Genomic DNA, 17,274 nt, shown 5'->3' with positions numbered 1-17,274 from the left:
TTAATAATAATAATAATTACAATAATATAAGACACTTAAATTTGTTAAAATATCATAAAATAACCTAAAATTTGATAAATAAAATAATCATATTGTAAAAGTATTGTAAAGCTTATTAAAATACTTATTAAATTTTTAAAAATACTTGCAACAAACAAACGAGTTATATTTAAAACTAATTATAATTAACTAAATATAATTAAGTTTATAGTAAATAAATTAAATAATAAATAAATAAGTAATAAAATAGCTAATAATTAATTATATTATATTAAACCTATAAAATATTGACTTAAGCCTTATTATAATATTATTATACCGACGGCTTGTGAAATTAATAAATAAATAAATTTGAAATTAGTATCGAAAAATTATTGTTTTAAACATTTCGAAATATTGAAAATGATGCTAATTTAACAGCATCAAATACAGGCAATAGAATTTATCATAATATTGTAATTCGATATGTAGAGAGTTTTAGATCTCTCTTGCACTTATGTTTGATTTTGGTGAAAAGTACTCAATATTCGGTACTGAGTAGTATCGATACTTTTTCCACGATACTTTTTTGGAATCGATACTTTGCCTCGATTCTTTTTTCAGTACTCGGTATCGATACTTTACCTCGATACTTCTAACACTACATGCTACGGAAAGGTAATAAAGCGTAAATATTAAGCTAATGAATGAAACAATAAAATATTTAATGTATAATTAGACTTTTATTTATAAATTATCTCAAAAATAAGTTTATTATTTTTTGAAATCATGGAGCATTTAAAAACATAACAATTTGAATGTGGAATGTAGAATTGAACTCACAAATATGCGAAATACAATTTAATATTTATGAAAGTGAAAAAAATATTTTTACTCACCTAAATAATTAACAATTTCAGAGGAATGTACTGCTGACCGTTGCCTCTGGGCCCCCTGTCAGCATGGTGGCAAATGCTTAAGAACCGAAAGCGTAGGAGATGCGCAGTGTCTTTGCCCTCTCGGTTTCAGTGGTGATCTATGTGAGACCAGACTTGATTTGCAGGTTTGTTAGTTTCATTCATACACTAGCCGATGTACCCGATGCAGTATGTATTAGAAGCGTCAGCAAGTGAAATGTCCAAATGAGCATAATTTTTTAAGATTTTCCATTTCTGACATACAACATGACATGAAACAGATACATGGCTATTGATTATCCTTAAATCTTCGAAAGATGTTGGCAAACAAACATTGATTAAAAGTAATCTAAGACTAGTGGTATATGGCATCATGCCTCATATGAAATTGCCGAAAAATCGCGTACAAAATTAATTTTTTTAAAAAAGAACTTTGAGAAAAATTGTTTTTTCAGAATTTTAAAATTTTTGAAAAAAATATATTTTTGATATTTTTTTATACTATGAAATATTTAAGAAATTTTGAATCTTTTTGAAGTAATCGCGATACCATAGTTGCAAAAAAAAAAAAATGGAAGCGCGTGAGCGCCGCGTCGCAGTCTAACGGATAAACATTAGTACGGAAACCATAGAAATGTAAACTAAATTTATTTCCATTATTAAAATAACTATAAAATATTTGATAATTTGATGCGAATATGTCTAATGATCTTTTTGTCCGCCAAATGGCATTTTTATTTACTTTTTTTATTGGATCTCTGAAACCGCTAGACTAGCCCTTCATCAGTTCTTCACTTCGTCAATACAAATGAAATGTTTTTGAATCATTCAAATCGGACGCTCCAAATCTCAAAAATTGAATTATCATTTTTGGCACGTCTCCTTATCATAGAAATTGAATGTTATTTAAATCATTCAAATCGGCTGGTTCGTTTTTTCTAAATCGTACACATACGTACACATATATGCACACACGCTCGGAGTTGAAGATAAACTGCTACCGGGCGCGTCTCCGGCTGTGGATTGGTCTCCTTCCTGTTTCTAATTTGCGAAGCTTGTTTAGCGATTAGAAACATAGGGTGAGAGTGAAATAAAATAGCTCCCGTATACCAGAAACGTTTACAGTACAGAGGAGGGATACTTTAGTACTGGCGGCCGAGGGTTTGGAAACGGGCCCGAAGTTGTCGTCATCATGCGACCGTTTGGACAGCGAAGTGGATGGTTTGTATGTCAAGAAATGCTACTGAGAGTATAAAGAAGAGCATAAAGAATCAGATGATGGAGGCTTTCAAACGTTTCGAAACACTCCTCAACGACCTTTACAAGATGATTAATTCAAAATCAAATATTCACAAGGTGATAAAGACGAAGACGAGTAGTATTGCAGTCATTAGAGAGCCTACGGCGTCCGACGTCAAAGGGACACCGGAACCGAAGCCGACGTTGAATCTGTAGCTGAAGAGGTAAGAAAAAACTTGGGCACTGGCAAAAGGATAGACCGGGATTCTCCAGAACCGACATACAGTCAGGTAATGAAAAAAATGACTTAAAACCAAGTCTCCCAAAGATTGTGGCAGAGAAGAATTCCAAGCTGAACCGAAGGAGCGCCGGCTGGAGCCCAAGAGGAAGAAAACGCGAATTTTATTCAAACCGGGTTAACCTGGAAGATTTGCTGGGAGACACAGGTGACAATCGAAAGTAAAGACATTGATGGAACAACAAAGATTTTAAATCGAAAGTAAAGACGGAACAACTACGACCGACATTCAGACTGCTCTGAAAAAAGCTGCTGGAGAAGCCTGTGAGCTTCTATAGCCTTTAAGCTTATAGCTACGTTACCAGTGGCTATGGCGCAGAAATTGTTTGATATAGTCGGCAAAATGCGGATTGGCTGGGTAAACTGCCGTATAAGAACATCTAATAAGCCAATTCAGTGCTTTTGCATTAGATGCGGACAAGAAGGGCACAAAATCGCTAGCTGTCCAAACCAAGCAAAATGTGCACTATTCGCTTGTTCGATGAAGTTTTTGAAATAAAAAGTTACTTTAGATTAAAGTTATTCAAATAAGTAGATGTATTTCAATTCATATTGAATAAGAGTGTTATGTTCATGTATCGGAAAGTTAACGCAACAGTTTTAAATTCTTAGTAAACAAAACGTCTTTATTATTAAAAACTGGTGTTAAGGCGTGATACACCTAACTGTTGCCTTTGCCATTTTCACTTTAAACAAAATTAATTACTACACTTTTAAAAACTGGTGTGCACTGTAATTATTAGAAGATGAATAGAGGGCAATAGACATAAAAATATAAAAAGTTTATTAAAATGCTTGAGTAACTAATACGCGCTAGGCTTAACATCTGCCTAGTATCGCGACTAACTGAATACTAACTTATATATTTTAAATTGTAACATTAAAATTGAAATATAATGAAATTTCTGCGTAGAAGAAGCAGTTCACAAATATATACCATTACTATTACAAAATTGGAATTTTTCTATAATCCGTATTTGAATTAATGTACCCGCATTATCTTGGAAGGGAGCATGAGTTTATTACAAGAATAAATATGTATAATAAACATTTACCATAATCAGTTTTCCTGTACCATAGAAATTAAATTAATAATATAACAATATAAGAAAGGGATACGTATTTACTTAAGCCATGGAAAAATTATCTAATCTGAATGTGCATCCTGTGCTCACTCAAAGTAAATAATTCAAAGATAAAAAAAATATTTAAAAATGAATTCTTAATACTATTAATAATAAATATAATTCAAAAGAATTCTTAACAACTGGAAACAATTGTGTTATTATTATTGGCTGTGCTCCTAGAAATAAAAAACTTATTTCTATTCTCTACATTCAGTGCTCCGTATCTCCGTAACGGCTGCACCTGTCAAAAACGAATCACCACATCTCCCTATTAATAGGAATCGAATGTTTTTTGAACCTTCAAATCGGAACCGATCCGTACCCTCGAAAACGTGTACGAAAAATTGCGGACTCACAAAACACAAAAACACGTTCAGAAACTTCTTAAACATGAAAATATGCAAAAAAAATCATTTTCAATTTTTGGCCCGTTACTATACCCTACAAAAGTTAATAAAATTGTTGCTTTCACCAAAAAATAAGCCATGCGAATTTCAATTGATTGTTTTTAAACATACTTATAATATCGTAATTACAATATAAGTTAAATTAATTTGTTCAACAAACTTTCGGCATAGATTCTGATTAGAATCGCTCAATCGATGAAGTTCTCAACTTCGATTGTTATTTCAAACTACGAAATTTGTTGTTATACAAGGTTTCATAAATTTAAAAAAATCTACATTTAATTACAAAGAAACGGTCTGGTCTGGCCAATATGTTTCGATTAGTATTTGAATTTTTAAAATTAATTCAAGATAGTGAGGAAACAGCTTAACCAATTGTCGAGCAAAACTAACAAGCGCTCCTTACGAGCCACATAAAATGGATTTTAAATTATTGAAATTGGTCTAATCCTTTTATGAGAAATTTCAACCAGTTTCGAATGATGAAAAATCGGCTTTTTCCAAATATGAGCTTCTTTGATTGAAAAAGATTTGAAAGGCCGAGAAAACATAAAATTATAGCAGATCAGAGTTTTTCAATAAAACAAACTTTTTTTCCAGGAATTATTTAATAATGTATATTCAAATTTTAAGAAAAATTTTTACGTTTATCGAATCTGTATTTAGTTGGCTTTGAATGTTCCATGTTACAAAAGTGAAATGTCGAGTCGAGTATTGGTAAATGGATATTGGTAAATTAAATAATATTAAAAATGCTTAATAATAAAACATCATAAGTCTTAAATGATATAAAATAGTTCAATTATAATTACTTATAAATAAAATAAAATGAAACTCGGCATTAGTAATATGAGCAGTAATTAAGCATATGTAATTTTAAATAATATAAAATGTAGACAAATAATTCAGATTTATTTATCATTAATATCATTATTTATTACACTATTCATAACAGTTTAAGGCATGTGTGTGGTGTATGAGTTCCAACTTGCAGAATTGCATTTATTTTTAAATATCAAATATCATGTCAGTATTTATAGATAACATTGAACTTTTCTAGAAAAAAATGTTTTTTCATATCATTTTAGGTACCAGCATTCAATGGATCTTCTCATTTAATTTTTCCCGGTCTAGAGGATGCTTGCTCTTCATGGCTCGAATTGCAACTTACAATAAAGCCTCACACAGGAGATGGAATATTACTTTACAATTCGCAAGTAAAATACCTTATATATTCAATAGAATTAGCTTTAGTAAAATGGTAAATTTTATATAATGATGCTTCTAAATTGATAATAATATTACAAATTAGCAGTGGCATTTTATATTGCATTAAGTTTTTTAACAGAGACTCGAGCCATCCAAAGGCAATGACGGACTTGGTGACTTCATAGCTTTATATCTAAGTAGCGGCTACGTTGGATTTGCATTTGATCTTGGTACCGGTACTGCTGTTGTGAGGTGAGTGATAAATTTTTATATTTCAATATAAATGAAATGTATAGTTTTTCCATTCATATAGGTGTAGGGGCAAGTCACCTAGTGGCGGACACCTAAGGTTATTTATAAATAAATCAAAAAATAAATCACGAAATATTCATTAAATTATGATTCATGTTAGATAACAAAGTTAGAAATCAAACAAAATTAACAAAACCGCAATCTTTGCTAAAACATAATTAATACTATCAATCAAACTTTGGTATAAAAAATTATGATTTGAACAGTGGCACCTAGTACCGGACATTTCAAAATAACCTGCATTGATCACATATGGAGCCATCTCCACACTTTGGAATGATTGCACATGTGTCTTTGACGAATATTCTTATATATTGCAAAAAAATCACTATTTATACACCTTTTTGGCTGGGCCATACCGATGCTCTAAGCTGGAGCATTCATCATGAGATTTTCATTCTTTGACTAGGAAATACGAAGAATGGAGTTATGTAGTAACCGTTAGCACTCATACAGAACAAAATTAAATAATTGGAATAAATTAGGTAAATTATCACAAGAAATATCAATATGTTTTCTGTCCGGGACTAAGGGTCGACTTAGTGTCCGGTGCTAAGGGACAGACATTTTCGTTCATTTGGTGGCACCTACTAAAATTGGTTAAAAGATCTAATAATATTCTATCATTTTATTGATAACAATCAAGCACAACTTTTATGTTTGTATACCACTCAAATGTAAATGCATAAATATGCTAGAAGTACTTTCATTGATATTTAGGTGACGCCGTGATTTTGCGCCTAAAACGGGAAAGGGTTGCTCTCGCCGTGGCCATGTGCGTCACAGGCGAGGTTTGGCGCGTGATCCTGTACCTGTGTGCCCCCCTTGCCCCTTACACTTGTATTTGAAATGAAAAGATTTATACTCGCTTAAATAATACGTGTTAAATAGTGTGTCCGGTGCTTGGTGCTGTCCGGCGTTACGAGACTTTCCCCTATAGAACTATCTGCGTGTAAGTTGCACTTTGTCTTAATGTAAGTTGAATGAAACTTCTAAAATAAATAATCGATTTATTCAATAACAGTTGGGGTTTAGCAAGTTTTAAAACAAAACAGAAAAAAAGTATTCGCTAAAAACTGCTAAATGCGAATTCTTATCGACATTTTTCATATAGGCTTATAACACCAAAATAACGTCATTCCGAATACCGGGATTCCAGACGATTTTTGTCTGGCATTCCATATTGGTATTGATATAAAAATACCGGTATTTCGGTGTTACTGGTATTTTGTTAAAAATTGAACTTACACAATATGTTTTACACATGCTGAGTATGACAGCATTGATAAGCGGCGGTGTCGAAAATATAAAATGATTATTTGTATTTCAACCCAGTAAACCACAAAACACAATGAAGCCATGAATGTTACGTAGTGTCGCCACGTCCGCACGTAACAAGTACGTAACCTGGGAGGCACGCAGAAGTATCTATTTCGCGGGCAACAACGAAACGGCTGTTACCTTGCACACTAACACGACGTGGTTGCATTTTTTCTACGTATCTAATTTGAATAAAAAAAGCGAGTAGGTGTCTTTTATGGTACATGATAATTTAATTAAATTACTTGCAAGTATAGAATCTATTTCGAATATTTAGTAATTTTATTAAATAATTTCATTAACATTGTACAAAGATTGCAAATCATATAGTTACAACATTAGAAAAATAAAACTTAATAAACCATAAAATTTTAACCTATGAAAAAAATTATTTATTTATTCATAATATGTATTTTGTTTAACTCAATATTTTTTGCCAATCTAAAACCATGCCACTACTTGCATCTGTTAATGTATCTAAAATAGAACCAAACATATTAAAAACATTGTAAACAAATTTTGAATTGAAAATAATAAATAATAAATATTAAATAAAAATAATTGTGAACATAAAGAAAAAAATAGTCATTTGTGAACATTACCTTTAAACATACTCATTATTTTGAAGTTAATGACTTTGTAGTGCTTGCGATCATATCAGGGACATATGAGAGCCAATTATTCGATAAACACACACTCGATAATTTTCTTGCACTGATTTCATCCTCATAATTTTCAAGATGTAAATTCCATAAAAGTAAAACATAACAAATTAGTACTTAATCATATTAGTTAAAATTCTTATTATGTAGAACATCGATATACCAATTCTGTGGCGCAAGATCATCATTTAAGAATACTCAACAATTCGTTTTCTCTTCAACACTTAATCGATATTGGAAAGATATTGGAATTGAAAAAATCACATGAAAAAAAAAGACAACAGCTTGAGGAAAAGTTACGAGAACTATATTGGTTAATGGGTAGGAGATCCCATCTTTCTGTACACAACAAAATACTGGTATACAAAGTTGTACTTAAGCCGATTTAGACATATGGCATAGCACTTTGGGGCACCACATCTAAAAGTAATGCTAACATCATTCAAAGGTTTCAGAACAAAGTTCTCAGGATCGCTTTAGGCGCCCCAAAATATACTCCCACCTGGCTGATCCATGATGACAAACATATGCGCACTGTAGCCGAGGAAGTTAAAAGATTCGCTGTTAACCACAAAGACAGACTGGAAGAACACCCAAATGAGTTGGCCAACGCACTGCTATCCACAAACACAACACGAAGACTTAAAAGAAAAATATTTAGTGATTTAATTAGATTGTAATTACTCGTGTCACATTATATTACTTATTATAAAGGAAAAATGCAACTGTGTATTTTTCACTATTTATATATCGATGTCATTTTTACATATAATTGCCAAAAGATTTACTTAATGTCTATGTAGGACAGTTGTAAATATATTGTTGAATAAATAAAAAAAAAAAAAAACTTAATCGATATAATGTGTGAAAGTTGTATTTTTCTTGAATGATTTTAAGTCTTGCTTGTTTTGTTGGTGACAAAAAATTAATATTTTCTAAAATTTTATTTAACTTTGTATATATCTTCTTCATTGAAGCAAATTTCCCTAGTTCTAAATCTATTTTCCAATATGTACAATACCATATATCTTACTTTTCTTATCTTTGTATAATATTCATATATCACTGAATTGAGGTTATGTGATTTTTGACAGGTGTGTTAGAAATTTCAATAATTATGTAATAAATCAATAATCACAATACATTAATAGATTTTGCATTGAATACGATCTATATACTAAAATGAACAATTATCATTATTATATTAATTTATAAATTAAACTAGTGGGGTGTATGGCATCGTGCGTCAAGGCAAATTGCTGGAACTTCTCGTACCGTAACGAAATGTTCGACGAATACTGAATGTTTTCAAATAGATTATTATTAATATTGTAACATTGTCTAATATTTATAAGAACTGAATTGCAAAGTTGAAATTATTTGTTTAAAGTATATTAGAACTATTGTCAGAATTAAAAATGAAATCTGTATTTTTTTCGGTAAAAAAAAAATCTTTTTTTTGAAAAAAAAGGTTAAAACAATTTTTTTTTTCCAAAATCAATTATTTTGTTAAGACAAGCAGAAAGTTCTTTGAATCATTTAAATCGGACGCTTAGTTCTCTCAAAAACTACCATTTTTTACATATTCAGCTCCGTATCTTCGAAATGGCTGGGCCTATCTTTGCCAAAAACTAATAAACACTTCTCCCAATCATTACTAATTAAATGTTCTTTAGATCATTCAAATCGGATACTCCGTTCTCTCAAAAAGTCGATTTCTATTTTCTGCACTCTTTGCTCCGTATCTCCGAAACGGCCAGACCTGCATTTGCCAAAGACTAATCAGCTCTTCTCCCTATCAATAGGAATCGAATGTTTTTTGAACCATTCAAATCGGTTGATCCGTGCGCCCGAAAACGTGACTGCAAATTTGTATCCATACATACACACACACACATCCATTTTTTCTGAGGTATGCCAAAATGTTCAGAAACCTTCAAAACGTCGAGAAATGTAAAAATTTTCAATTTCGATTTTTGGCCCATTACAATAACTTACCCTACGGGAAGTTAACTAGTGGTGAAATGGCAAATTGCTCGAACTTTCCTTTTCCCTTCCCTTCAAGTTTATTAAGACCAGGTACTACATCGCCAAACCAATTAAAATGTCTAATTTTAACAAACGTTTAAAGAACGATGCTATTTTTTTCAAATTTTGATGAATTTAAATTGAATGATTTGCCGTAGGGCCGTAATATATTATTATGGTTTCTAAGACAATGATATCTGTCGCCAAAAAAACAAATATTTTTTATCCATTAATTACAAGCAAGTTCCGTTTCGGAGCTATAGAGCTAAATGTGTAAAAAATTGCAGTTTTAGGAGAACTAAGCATCCGATTTGAATGATCTGAAAAATATTATTTTTATTTAATTTTTTTAATCAAAAAATATTTAGCATTTTAATTTTAATTCCAGCTAAGGTTCTAAACACCACTTATCTACTTAAAATAAATAATAAGAACGTTAACGTAATGTTATTTATAATAATTTACTTGAAAAAATTTAATATTCCTCGAATATTTCATTAAGATACGTTTGCCTTAAGACACGTCGCCATACACCACTAGTTGCTAATTACATGGAAACGACTCGGTCTATCGTGGGTCAAAATATATAACCGCTAGTCCTCATCGAGATACTTCCAATAATTTTGAAATCGGTCAGGCGTTTTTTAGAAAACCGCGATGAGACGTCTAATTTGGCCAAACACCAAAAAAGCTACTAATTTTATCAAACTTTGACGATTTTTTAAATCTAAACAACTTGTCGTAGAGTCGTAATATTTTAGTATATTTTATAAGACTATGATATCTAGAGTCAAAAAAAAATCATAAAAATCGTCAAAAAAATTTCAACAGTTAATTACAAGAACACGGGTGGGCCGTACTTTACCAAGAACTAATCAGCACGATTCCCAACCAACACCTTTTGTACGCTTTTTGAATTTTTAAAATGTATTTAGAATTGTTGGCTAAAACGTAGACAAAAAAATTGACGTTTTTTGCCAAATACAATGAAACGGCTCGGCCGATTGTCGCGCAAAACTGATAAGTGCTAGTTCTCATCGAAATGCATCGAAAGATTTTTAATTTCCCACAGGGTAAGTTATTGTAATCGTCCAAATTGATATGATAATGATAATGAAATTGATAATGTTTGCATATCTTCACGTATTGAAGGTTTCTGAACATTTTGGCATACCTTAGAAAAAATGGATGTGTATGTGTATGTATGTATGAATGCAATTCATCGTCCACGTTTTCGGGTGCACGGATCAACCGATTTGAATGGTAAAAAAAATATAGAGATATGCGCTGATTAGTTTTTGACAAAAGTCGGTCCAGCTGTTTTGGAGTAAAGCAAAGAGTGCAAAACGGAGTATCCGATAGGAAGATCCAAAAATCATTTAATTTTTGATTATGGAGACAAGGGGTGATTAGTTTTTGGTAAAGGCCGATCCAGCCGTTTTGGAGATTCGCAGCAAAATATGCAAAAAAATGGCAATTTGTGATAGAACTAAAAATCCGATTTGATTGATTCAAAAACCTTTCTGCTTGTGTTAACGAAACGATTATTTTGGGAAAAGAAAAAAAATTCCAAAGAAAATTTTCTCATTTAATATTGAAAATAATTCTTTTGTCATTTTGTATGTCAAATAGAATTTGGCTTTGTGCGTTTTTGACTTGTTTGCAAAAAATTAATTTATTTGTTATATTTTGAAAACGTTTGAAATTTTTGAACTTGTTTGAAAGCAATCGCGCTGCTTAAGCCGCGTAGAGACAAAAAATTAAAGCGCGTGAGCGCCGCCTTGTAGTCTAATGAGTAAAAATTAATACAGAACCATAAAAATGTCAACAGAAATTGTTGAGTGCGGTGGACAGAGGGGTGCGATGGGCCATGTTTTTATTTTAAGAATGAAAATATTTTCTTAATTTTTTTTAGTTGCAAGGGTATTCCAAAATGCAACTTTTTATCATAGCAGATGCTCGCTATTACGTTTAGAAGTATTTCTCTTTTTGAATGGCAAAAAACTGTATTTACCGTGTTTTCCGAAAATGTAAGTGAAGGAGAAGTGAGCCACCCATATTTTTATCTGAAAAATGCTGCTATATAGTACAAATTCTTACATTGAGAGTTTTCAAATGCGCTGTTTACAAATCCGTTGTCAAATTTACAAACTTCATAATGGTCGACACGAAATAAAGGGTAGAAAATAAAAAAAACAGTAACTTCACTAATAGTGTTATTTTAATATCTAAAAAGAAGGAGTAATAAAGTTGGAGTGATCAAATCGATGAAAAAAACATTTTGCAACACTCGAGCAAAGATTTTAGGCGCAATTGGTGTCAAGTCAGTGCAGTTGGTCATATTGACGAACTTCAAATAGAATGGTCTTTCGTTTCGATGGAGTTTTATCTTGTCAGCTTTGCCGGCATCAATATATTGCAAATCATGCAAAAATTGATGTCTCATTTGAAGAAACCGAAATTTCTTTGTCTGCCTTTTTTCACAGCTGATCGTAAAGTATTGCTCTTTTGGAAACTTTTGCTGGTATTTGCGATTTGACGCTCTGTTTTTAGGAGATGTAATGATGCGTTGAAAAGGCGATCTGCTAACGTTGGTAACAGCAGAAGCAACACGCTCTGATATTTTATTTATTCTCACTTTCTTTAAAGCAATAATCTATTTTACATAATTCACCACTTTTTAGGGAGTTCCCTATTTTTTTAGGAGTCATGATGAATAAGTGATAAAAATAAATAAATAAGACATTTGAATAACAATTGGTAAAAACATTTTTCACTACTGTGCAAAAAACGGCGTTACTCAAGTGGCCCATATCTGTCCACAAATAGTGGCCCACTTCTATCTACAAACGCCTTTTTTGCAAATGCATTCCACAAAAACACAATGTAAACAATCGACAAAAATCACTTTGTATTTTAAAGATTATATGTCTATATAATATATTGCATATTTACTTGAATTTTTCTCGTGAAAATTCGATGACAAATCACGTAAGAGTGTAGTCGGTAAAAACTTTCTCGGCGAAATTCTTAGGGTGTTTCTCATACAGTGCTTGAGTAGGTATATAACCTCCAAATGCTTCTTAAAATTGAGCAAGTATCAAAATATGATAAATATGTGCGCGGTTCGACATACATGTCAGTAGTCTTCTAGTTATTCGGGTGGTTCTCTCCAACCTGTGGCCCACGTCTGTCCACCGCACCCTACTTATTATTATAATCTCTATAAAATATCTGACAATCTGATGTGTAATAATCATTTTTGACCTCCAAATGGCATTTTTTTTTACTTTTTTTATTGGATCTCCAAAACCGCTAAATCCGTCTTTCCAAAAATTTAACCAGTTGTTTATGTGTCAATATAAATAAAATGTTTTTTGAATCATTCAAATCGGACTTTACATTATCTCAAAAACTGAATTGCCACTATTGGCCATTTCACCCCGTATCTTCAAAATTGCTGACTTAGCCAAACACGATTCAGCACGTTTCCTTATCAATACGATCAGAATATTTTCTGAAATATTCAAATCGGTTGATCAGTGTTCTCAAAATAGTCGACAAAAATTTGTATCCGCACACACGCATACACTAGTTGTTTCGAAAATACCGGGTAAAAAGAAACAAAAATTGTAATTCAGTTTTTGGGAGAATGGAGCGTCCGATTTGAATAATTCAAAAAAAAATATTTGTGTTGACTAAAGAAAGAACTATTCAACTTTTTGGAAAGGCAAGTCCAGCCGTTATCGACACTCTATAACAAAAGTTAATACTAGTAGTATATGGCATTGTGCTTCAGGGCAAATTGCTGGTACTTTCCGTACCAGAATTTAATATTCGAAGGAAAAAATTGATAGTTATTAAATATTTATCAATGATTAATAACAATTGTTTTAAATATTTTCAAATAGATAATTATAATGACTATATATTTTAACATTCGTAAAATATTACAGCGAGCGATAAGAGCTCGCTAGAAGATGCTGAATGAATTCATCTGAGTGAGAAAATATTTCTTACGATTAGAATAATTCATTTGAAATAAATACATTATTAAACAAAATTGTAAATTTAAAGTTTATATTTGACATTATAAAACTTTGTATACTTTTGAAAATTTAGAAAAAAAATCTGAAGATTTTGAAATTTGTTTGAACCCTATAATTCAACTTTGAAAATTTAAAATCTTGGTACTAAACCCAACAAAATTGTAACTAAATTAGTACTCCCTTTTAAAAACTCTGATATTTTCTGATAATTTGATCTGATTTTAAAAAATTTCTAACTTTACTTGTTTTTGAGATATTGGCAGTGGATCTTTTTACCCACGAACTTTTAAGCTCCGTTCTCGCCTAATGTTTTTTTTCGACTATATATTCATTTTTCGCCAGAAGCGAAATTATAAAATATTTTTCAACCGAAAAACAATAAGATTGTCATTCGAAGGTGACAAATGAGTACAAGTCTTTCAGGTCCCCGCCGAGAAAAGTGCGGCTCGCGCTTGAAAATATTTAATATTTTTCGACGTAACAAAGTCTCCAACAAATTGTAAAAAGAATTTTGTTGCAGAGAAAAAAAGAAAAAATATGTTTTTTTTTTGGATCGATTCATGTTGGGGTAAGGCTGAGTAAAACCTTTGTAAATATTTAAGGGTTGTTATTGTTAAGAAAATTGCAAAAATAAAAAAATTTTTTAATCATTACAAGGTTCACTTCAATATGAGTGTAATAAAAAAAATAATACTGATCCGATCATCACATCCAGGTGATAATTAATTTACCGCAGATGATGTTCATGGAAATTGAGCAAAAAATCCATATTTCAACCGTAAATATTTACGTAAAAAATTTTTTTTCAGCAAAATCCTGAAATACGTGTCAAATGATTTTATGAATAGTATCTGTAAACAAATTTTCAGACAATTCTAAAATGTCAAGGTTAATTGGTGTTCGGTTTGTAAAAGAATGACCCATATGTTCTTGAATTGTAGGTATACCTGTGTCTTTGTGGAGGATCCATGTTGGCGTGTAGTGAGGAGCGTTTAATATTTGCCGCAGGAATTTGTTTTGTGCTCGTTGTATTATGTTTAAATTGCTCTTTTTAGCAGTACCCCAAAGTTGTAATCCGTAGGTCCATACGGGTTTGATCACAGCCTTATATATAAGTAATTTATTGTAAGTTGATAATTCTGATTTTCTGTTTAGGAACCAATAATCATTTTTGAAGGTTATATCTATTTGTTGTTTTATGTTCTTTATGTGTACTTTCCAGTTGAGTTTTCTGTCTAAGTAAATGCCGAGATACTTTATTGATTCTTTGGGCGAAATAATTGCATCGTTGAGTGCAACTGCGGGGCAAGCTTGGGTGCGAAGCGTGAAAGTCATATGAACTGATTTTGTGCTATTTACTTCTATCCTCCACAACGAAAACCATTTCTCAGCTAAGCTGAGATGGTGCTGAAGACTGTTGGAAGCTGCAGTCGGATCTTTGTTTGTGGCGATGATGTCCTCGTCATTGTCGACGGTATGAAATAACCGATTTGTATGACTGAAAAAACATTCGGTTTGTACTCGATCGCGAGGTGCTTTTGCAAAAGTCACCTTTCGAAGGTATGGAGCCGTTTCGGAGGAATGGAACGCAAAGAGTGTAAAAATGGTCATGCAGTTTTTGGAAGAAAGGATAATCCGATTAGATTAATTTAAAAAACCTTTTGCTTGTTGAACGGTGTACAAAAATGCTTTTACAAAAAATTTCGTATTTTGAAAATTTCCAAAAAAAAATCTAAATTTCTAAATTTCTAAATTTTTAATTTTCAAAATAAATCTAAATTTTGAGAAATTCTTACTTATTTGTAGAGTTTTAGCTCAGCATTAACATTTTTTTATTATTCAAAAACTGGTCTGGTACTATTTTGTATTTATTAACTTTCCGTAGGGTAAGTTATAGTAATCGCAAAAAATCCAAAATGATTTTTTTATATATAAATTAGAAACTAGTTGAGAGTGGCATTTTGCCTTGAGGCAAAATGCAAAAACTTCCCGATAGGTGTAATAATTGGCTCAATCAATCAAAATTAGGATTTAGATATTTAGATTAAACTTTCAACTGTTTATTCCAATTAATATCTTTCATTATATTTTTATTCATAATATATAAAATTATTTTAATTATATTGCACAAGCACATGCTTGTATGTAATAAAAATGTAGCCTATTATTCTAAATTTTAATTAATTTATATAATTCAACCAATTTTCGTAGTGATTTATATGTTTAGTTAATGAACTTTATTGCAATGTTCATCTTCATGAAAAAGATCGAAACATGTTTTAAACCTAAATAAATTAACATTAAATATTAAACCTAATAAATTATTTAGCTCGGCGATTTTTACAATGGAAGAATTGAAAAGTCAAAGAATTTGTATTAAATTTTGCATAAAAAATGAAATAAAGTGTTGCAAAGTGCAAAAATTCACCAGATATGGCTCCGTGTGACTTTTTCCTATTCCCAAAGTTGAAGAGACCCATGAAAGGACGGCGGTTTTCCTCGATTGAAGAAAATCGCTGAGAGTGCTCAAGGACATATCAAAAAGTGAATATCAAGGGTGCTTCGAAAATTGGAAAAAACGCTGGCATAAGTGTATTATATCTGGGGGGGACTACTTTGAAGGGGACCACATTAATGTAGACGAATAAATAAATATTTTTTTGAAAAAACGAAAATTCCGGGTACTTTTTGAACAGACCTCGTACATAGTTCTAGGTATTATTTACTAATTTACATGAATGGTAACAATTGTTACAAAACTAGAGAAGCTTTCAGATGTTTTTTCATCACATCACAAAACCGACTTTTGTCACAAACTTTGACTATATGATTTTCTCATACTTTGATAATTTTTTAAAAATTAAATTACTTATCGTAGAGCCGTAATATTTGGGTCATGATATCTATATAAAACTCTGTATAAAAATATCAACATAAAAAGTTTTATCGAAAAAAACTTTCAACCGTTAATGACAAGAAAACGGACCGGCTGATCTTTGTAAATAACTAATCACCACGATTCCCAAAAAATATCTTTCAAATAGTTTAAAATCAATTCAGAACTTTTGGCTAAAACGTGTATACATTTTTTTTAATTTTCTGAAATCAAATTACAAAGAAACGGCACAGCCGATTTCCGCTCAAAAGTGAGAAACAATAGTCCTTATTATTAGTCCCAAGTTATTTCGAAAGGTTTACAAATTTTTCTAATCAATTTAGGCGTTTTTGAGAAAACGTCGATAAAGAGTCTAATTTTGACAGACGCTATTCAAGTAGTTAAACCACTTGTCGGGCCGTAACATTTCAGTATGTTCTATAAGCCCATGCTATTCATCGCCAAGTTTCATAATCGACAATTTTCTTTTTAATAGTTAATTTGAAGAAAACGGCTCAGTAGATCTTTACCTAAAACTAAATATCGTTCCGAACCAATATTTATCGAACAGTTTTTAATTTAAAAAATGGATTCAGAATTGTGAGCTAAAACGTGGTCGAAAAGTTTTGCACGTCACAAAATTGAACACAAAACTGATAAACGATAGTCCGTATCGAAGTACATCGAACGACTTTTAAATTTTAAATCAGTTCATGCGTTCATGAGCAAACTTTGATGAAAGGTCTATTTTTGATAAACAAGATAAGATGACAAGTATGAAGAAAAATAGGATTTATAAGAAAAAGATAGTATGGAATTGAAGATTGTATAGAATATGATTGTATGGAAGTA

At 31.2% G+C, this 17,274-nt stretch overlaps 1 protein-coding gene across 1 annotated transcript in view; it reads left to right on the top strand.

Annotated features, from left to right (window-relative positions):
• Nucleotides 1-17,274, top strand: part of LOC113371384 (pikachurin-like) — a 315,983-nt gene that overhangs the window by 249,072 nt on the left and 49,637 nt on the right. Inside the window, exons 8-10 of the mRNA XM_026612012.1 lie at nucleotides 900-1,042; nucleotides 5,056-5,184; nucleotides 5,325-5,428. Of these exons, the coding sequence (XP_026467797.1) occupies nucleotides 900-1,042; nucleotides 5,056-5,184; nucleotides 5,325-5,428 (376 nt within the window). The remainder of the gene's footprint in view (nucleotides 1-899; nucleotides 1,043-5,055; nucleotides 5,185-5,324; nucleotides 5,429-17,274) is intronic.

The sequence above is a fragment of the Ctenocephalides felis genome, unplaced genomic scaffold (assembly GCF_003426905.1).
Source record: "Ctenocephalides felis isolate EL2017-DRISC unplaced genomic scaffold, ASM342690v1 CF-g0.4_SCAFFOLD_01492, whole genome shotgun sequence".
Classification (NCBI taxonomy): Eukaryota; Metazoa; Arthropoda; class Insecta; order Siphonaptera; family Pulicidae; genus Ctenocephalides; species Ctenocephalides felis.
Note: the sequence above shows the minus strand (reverse complement) of the source record. Positions and strands in the feature narration are given on the sequence as shown.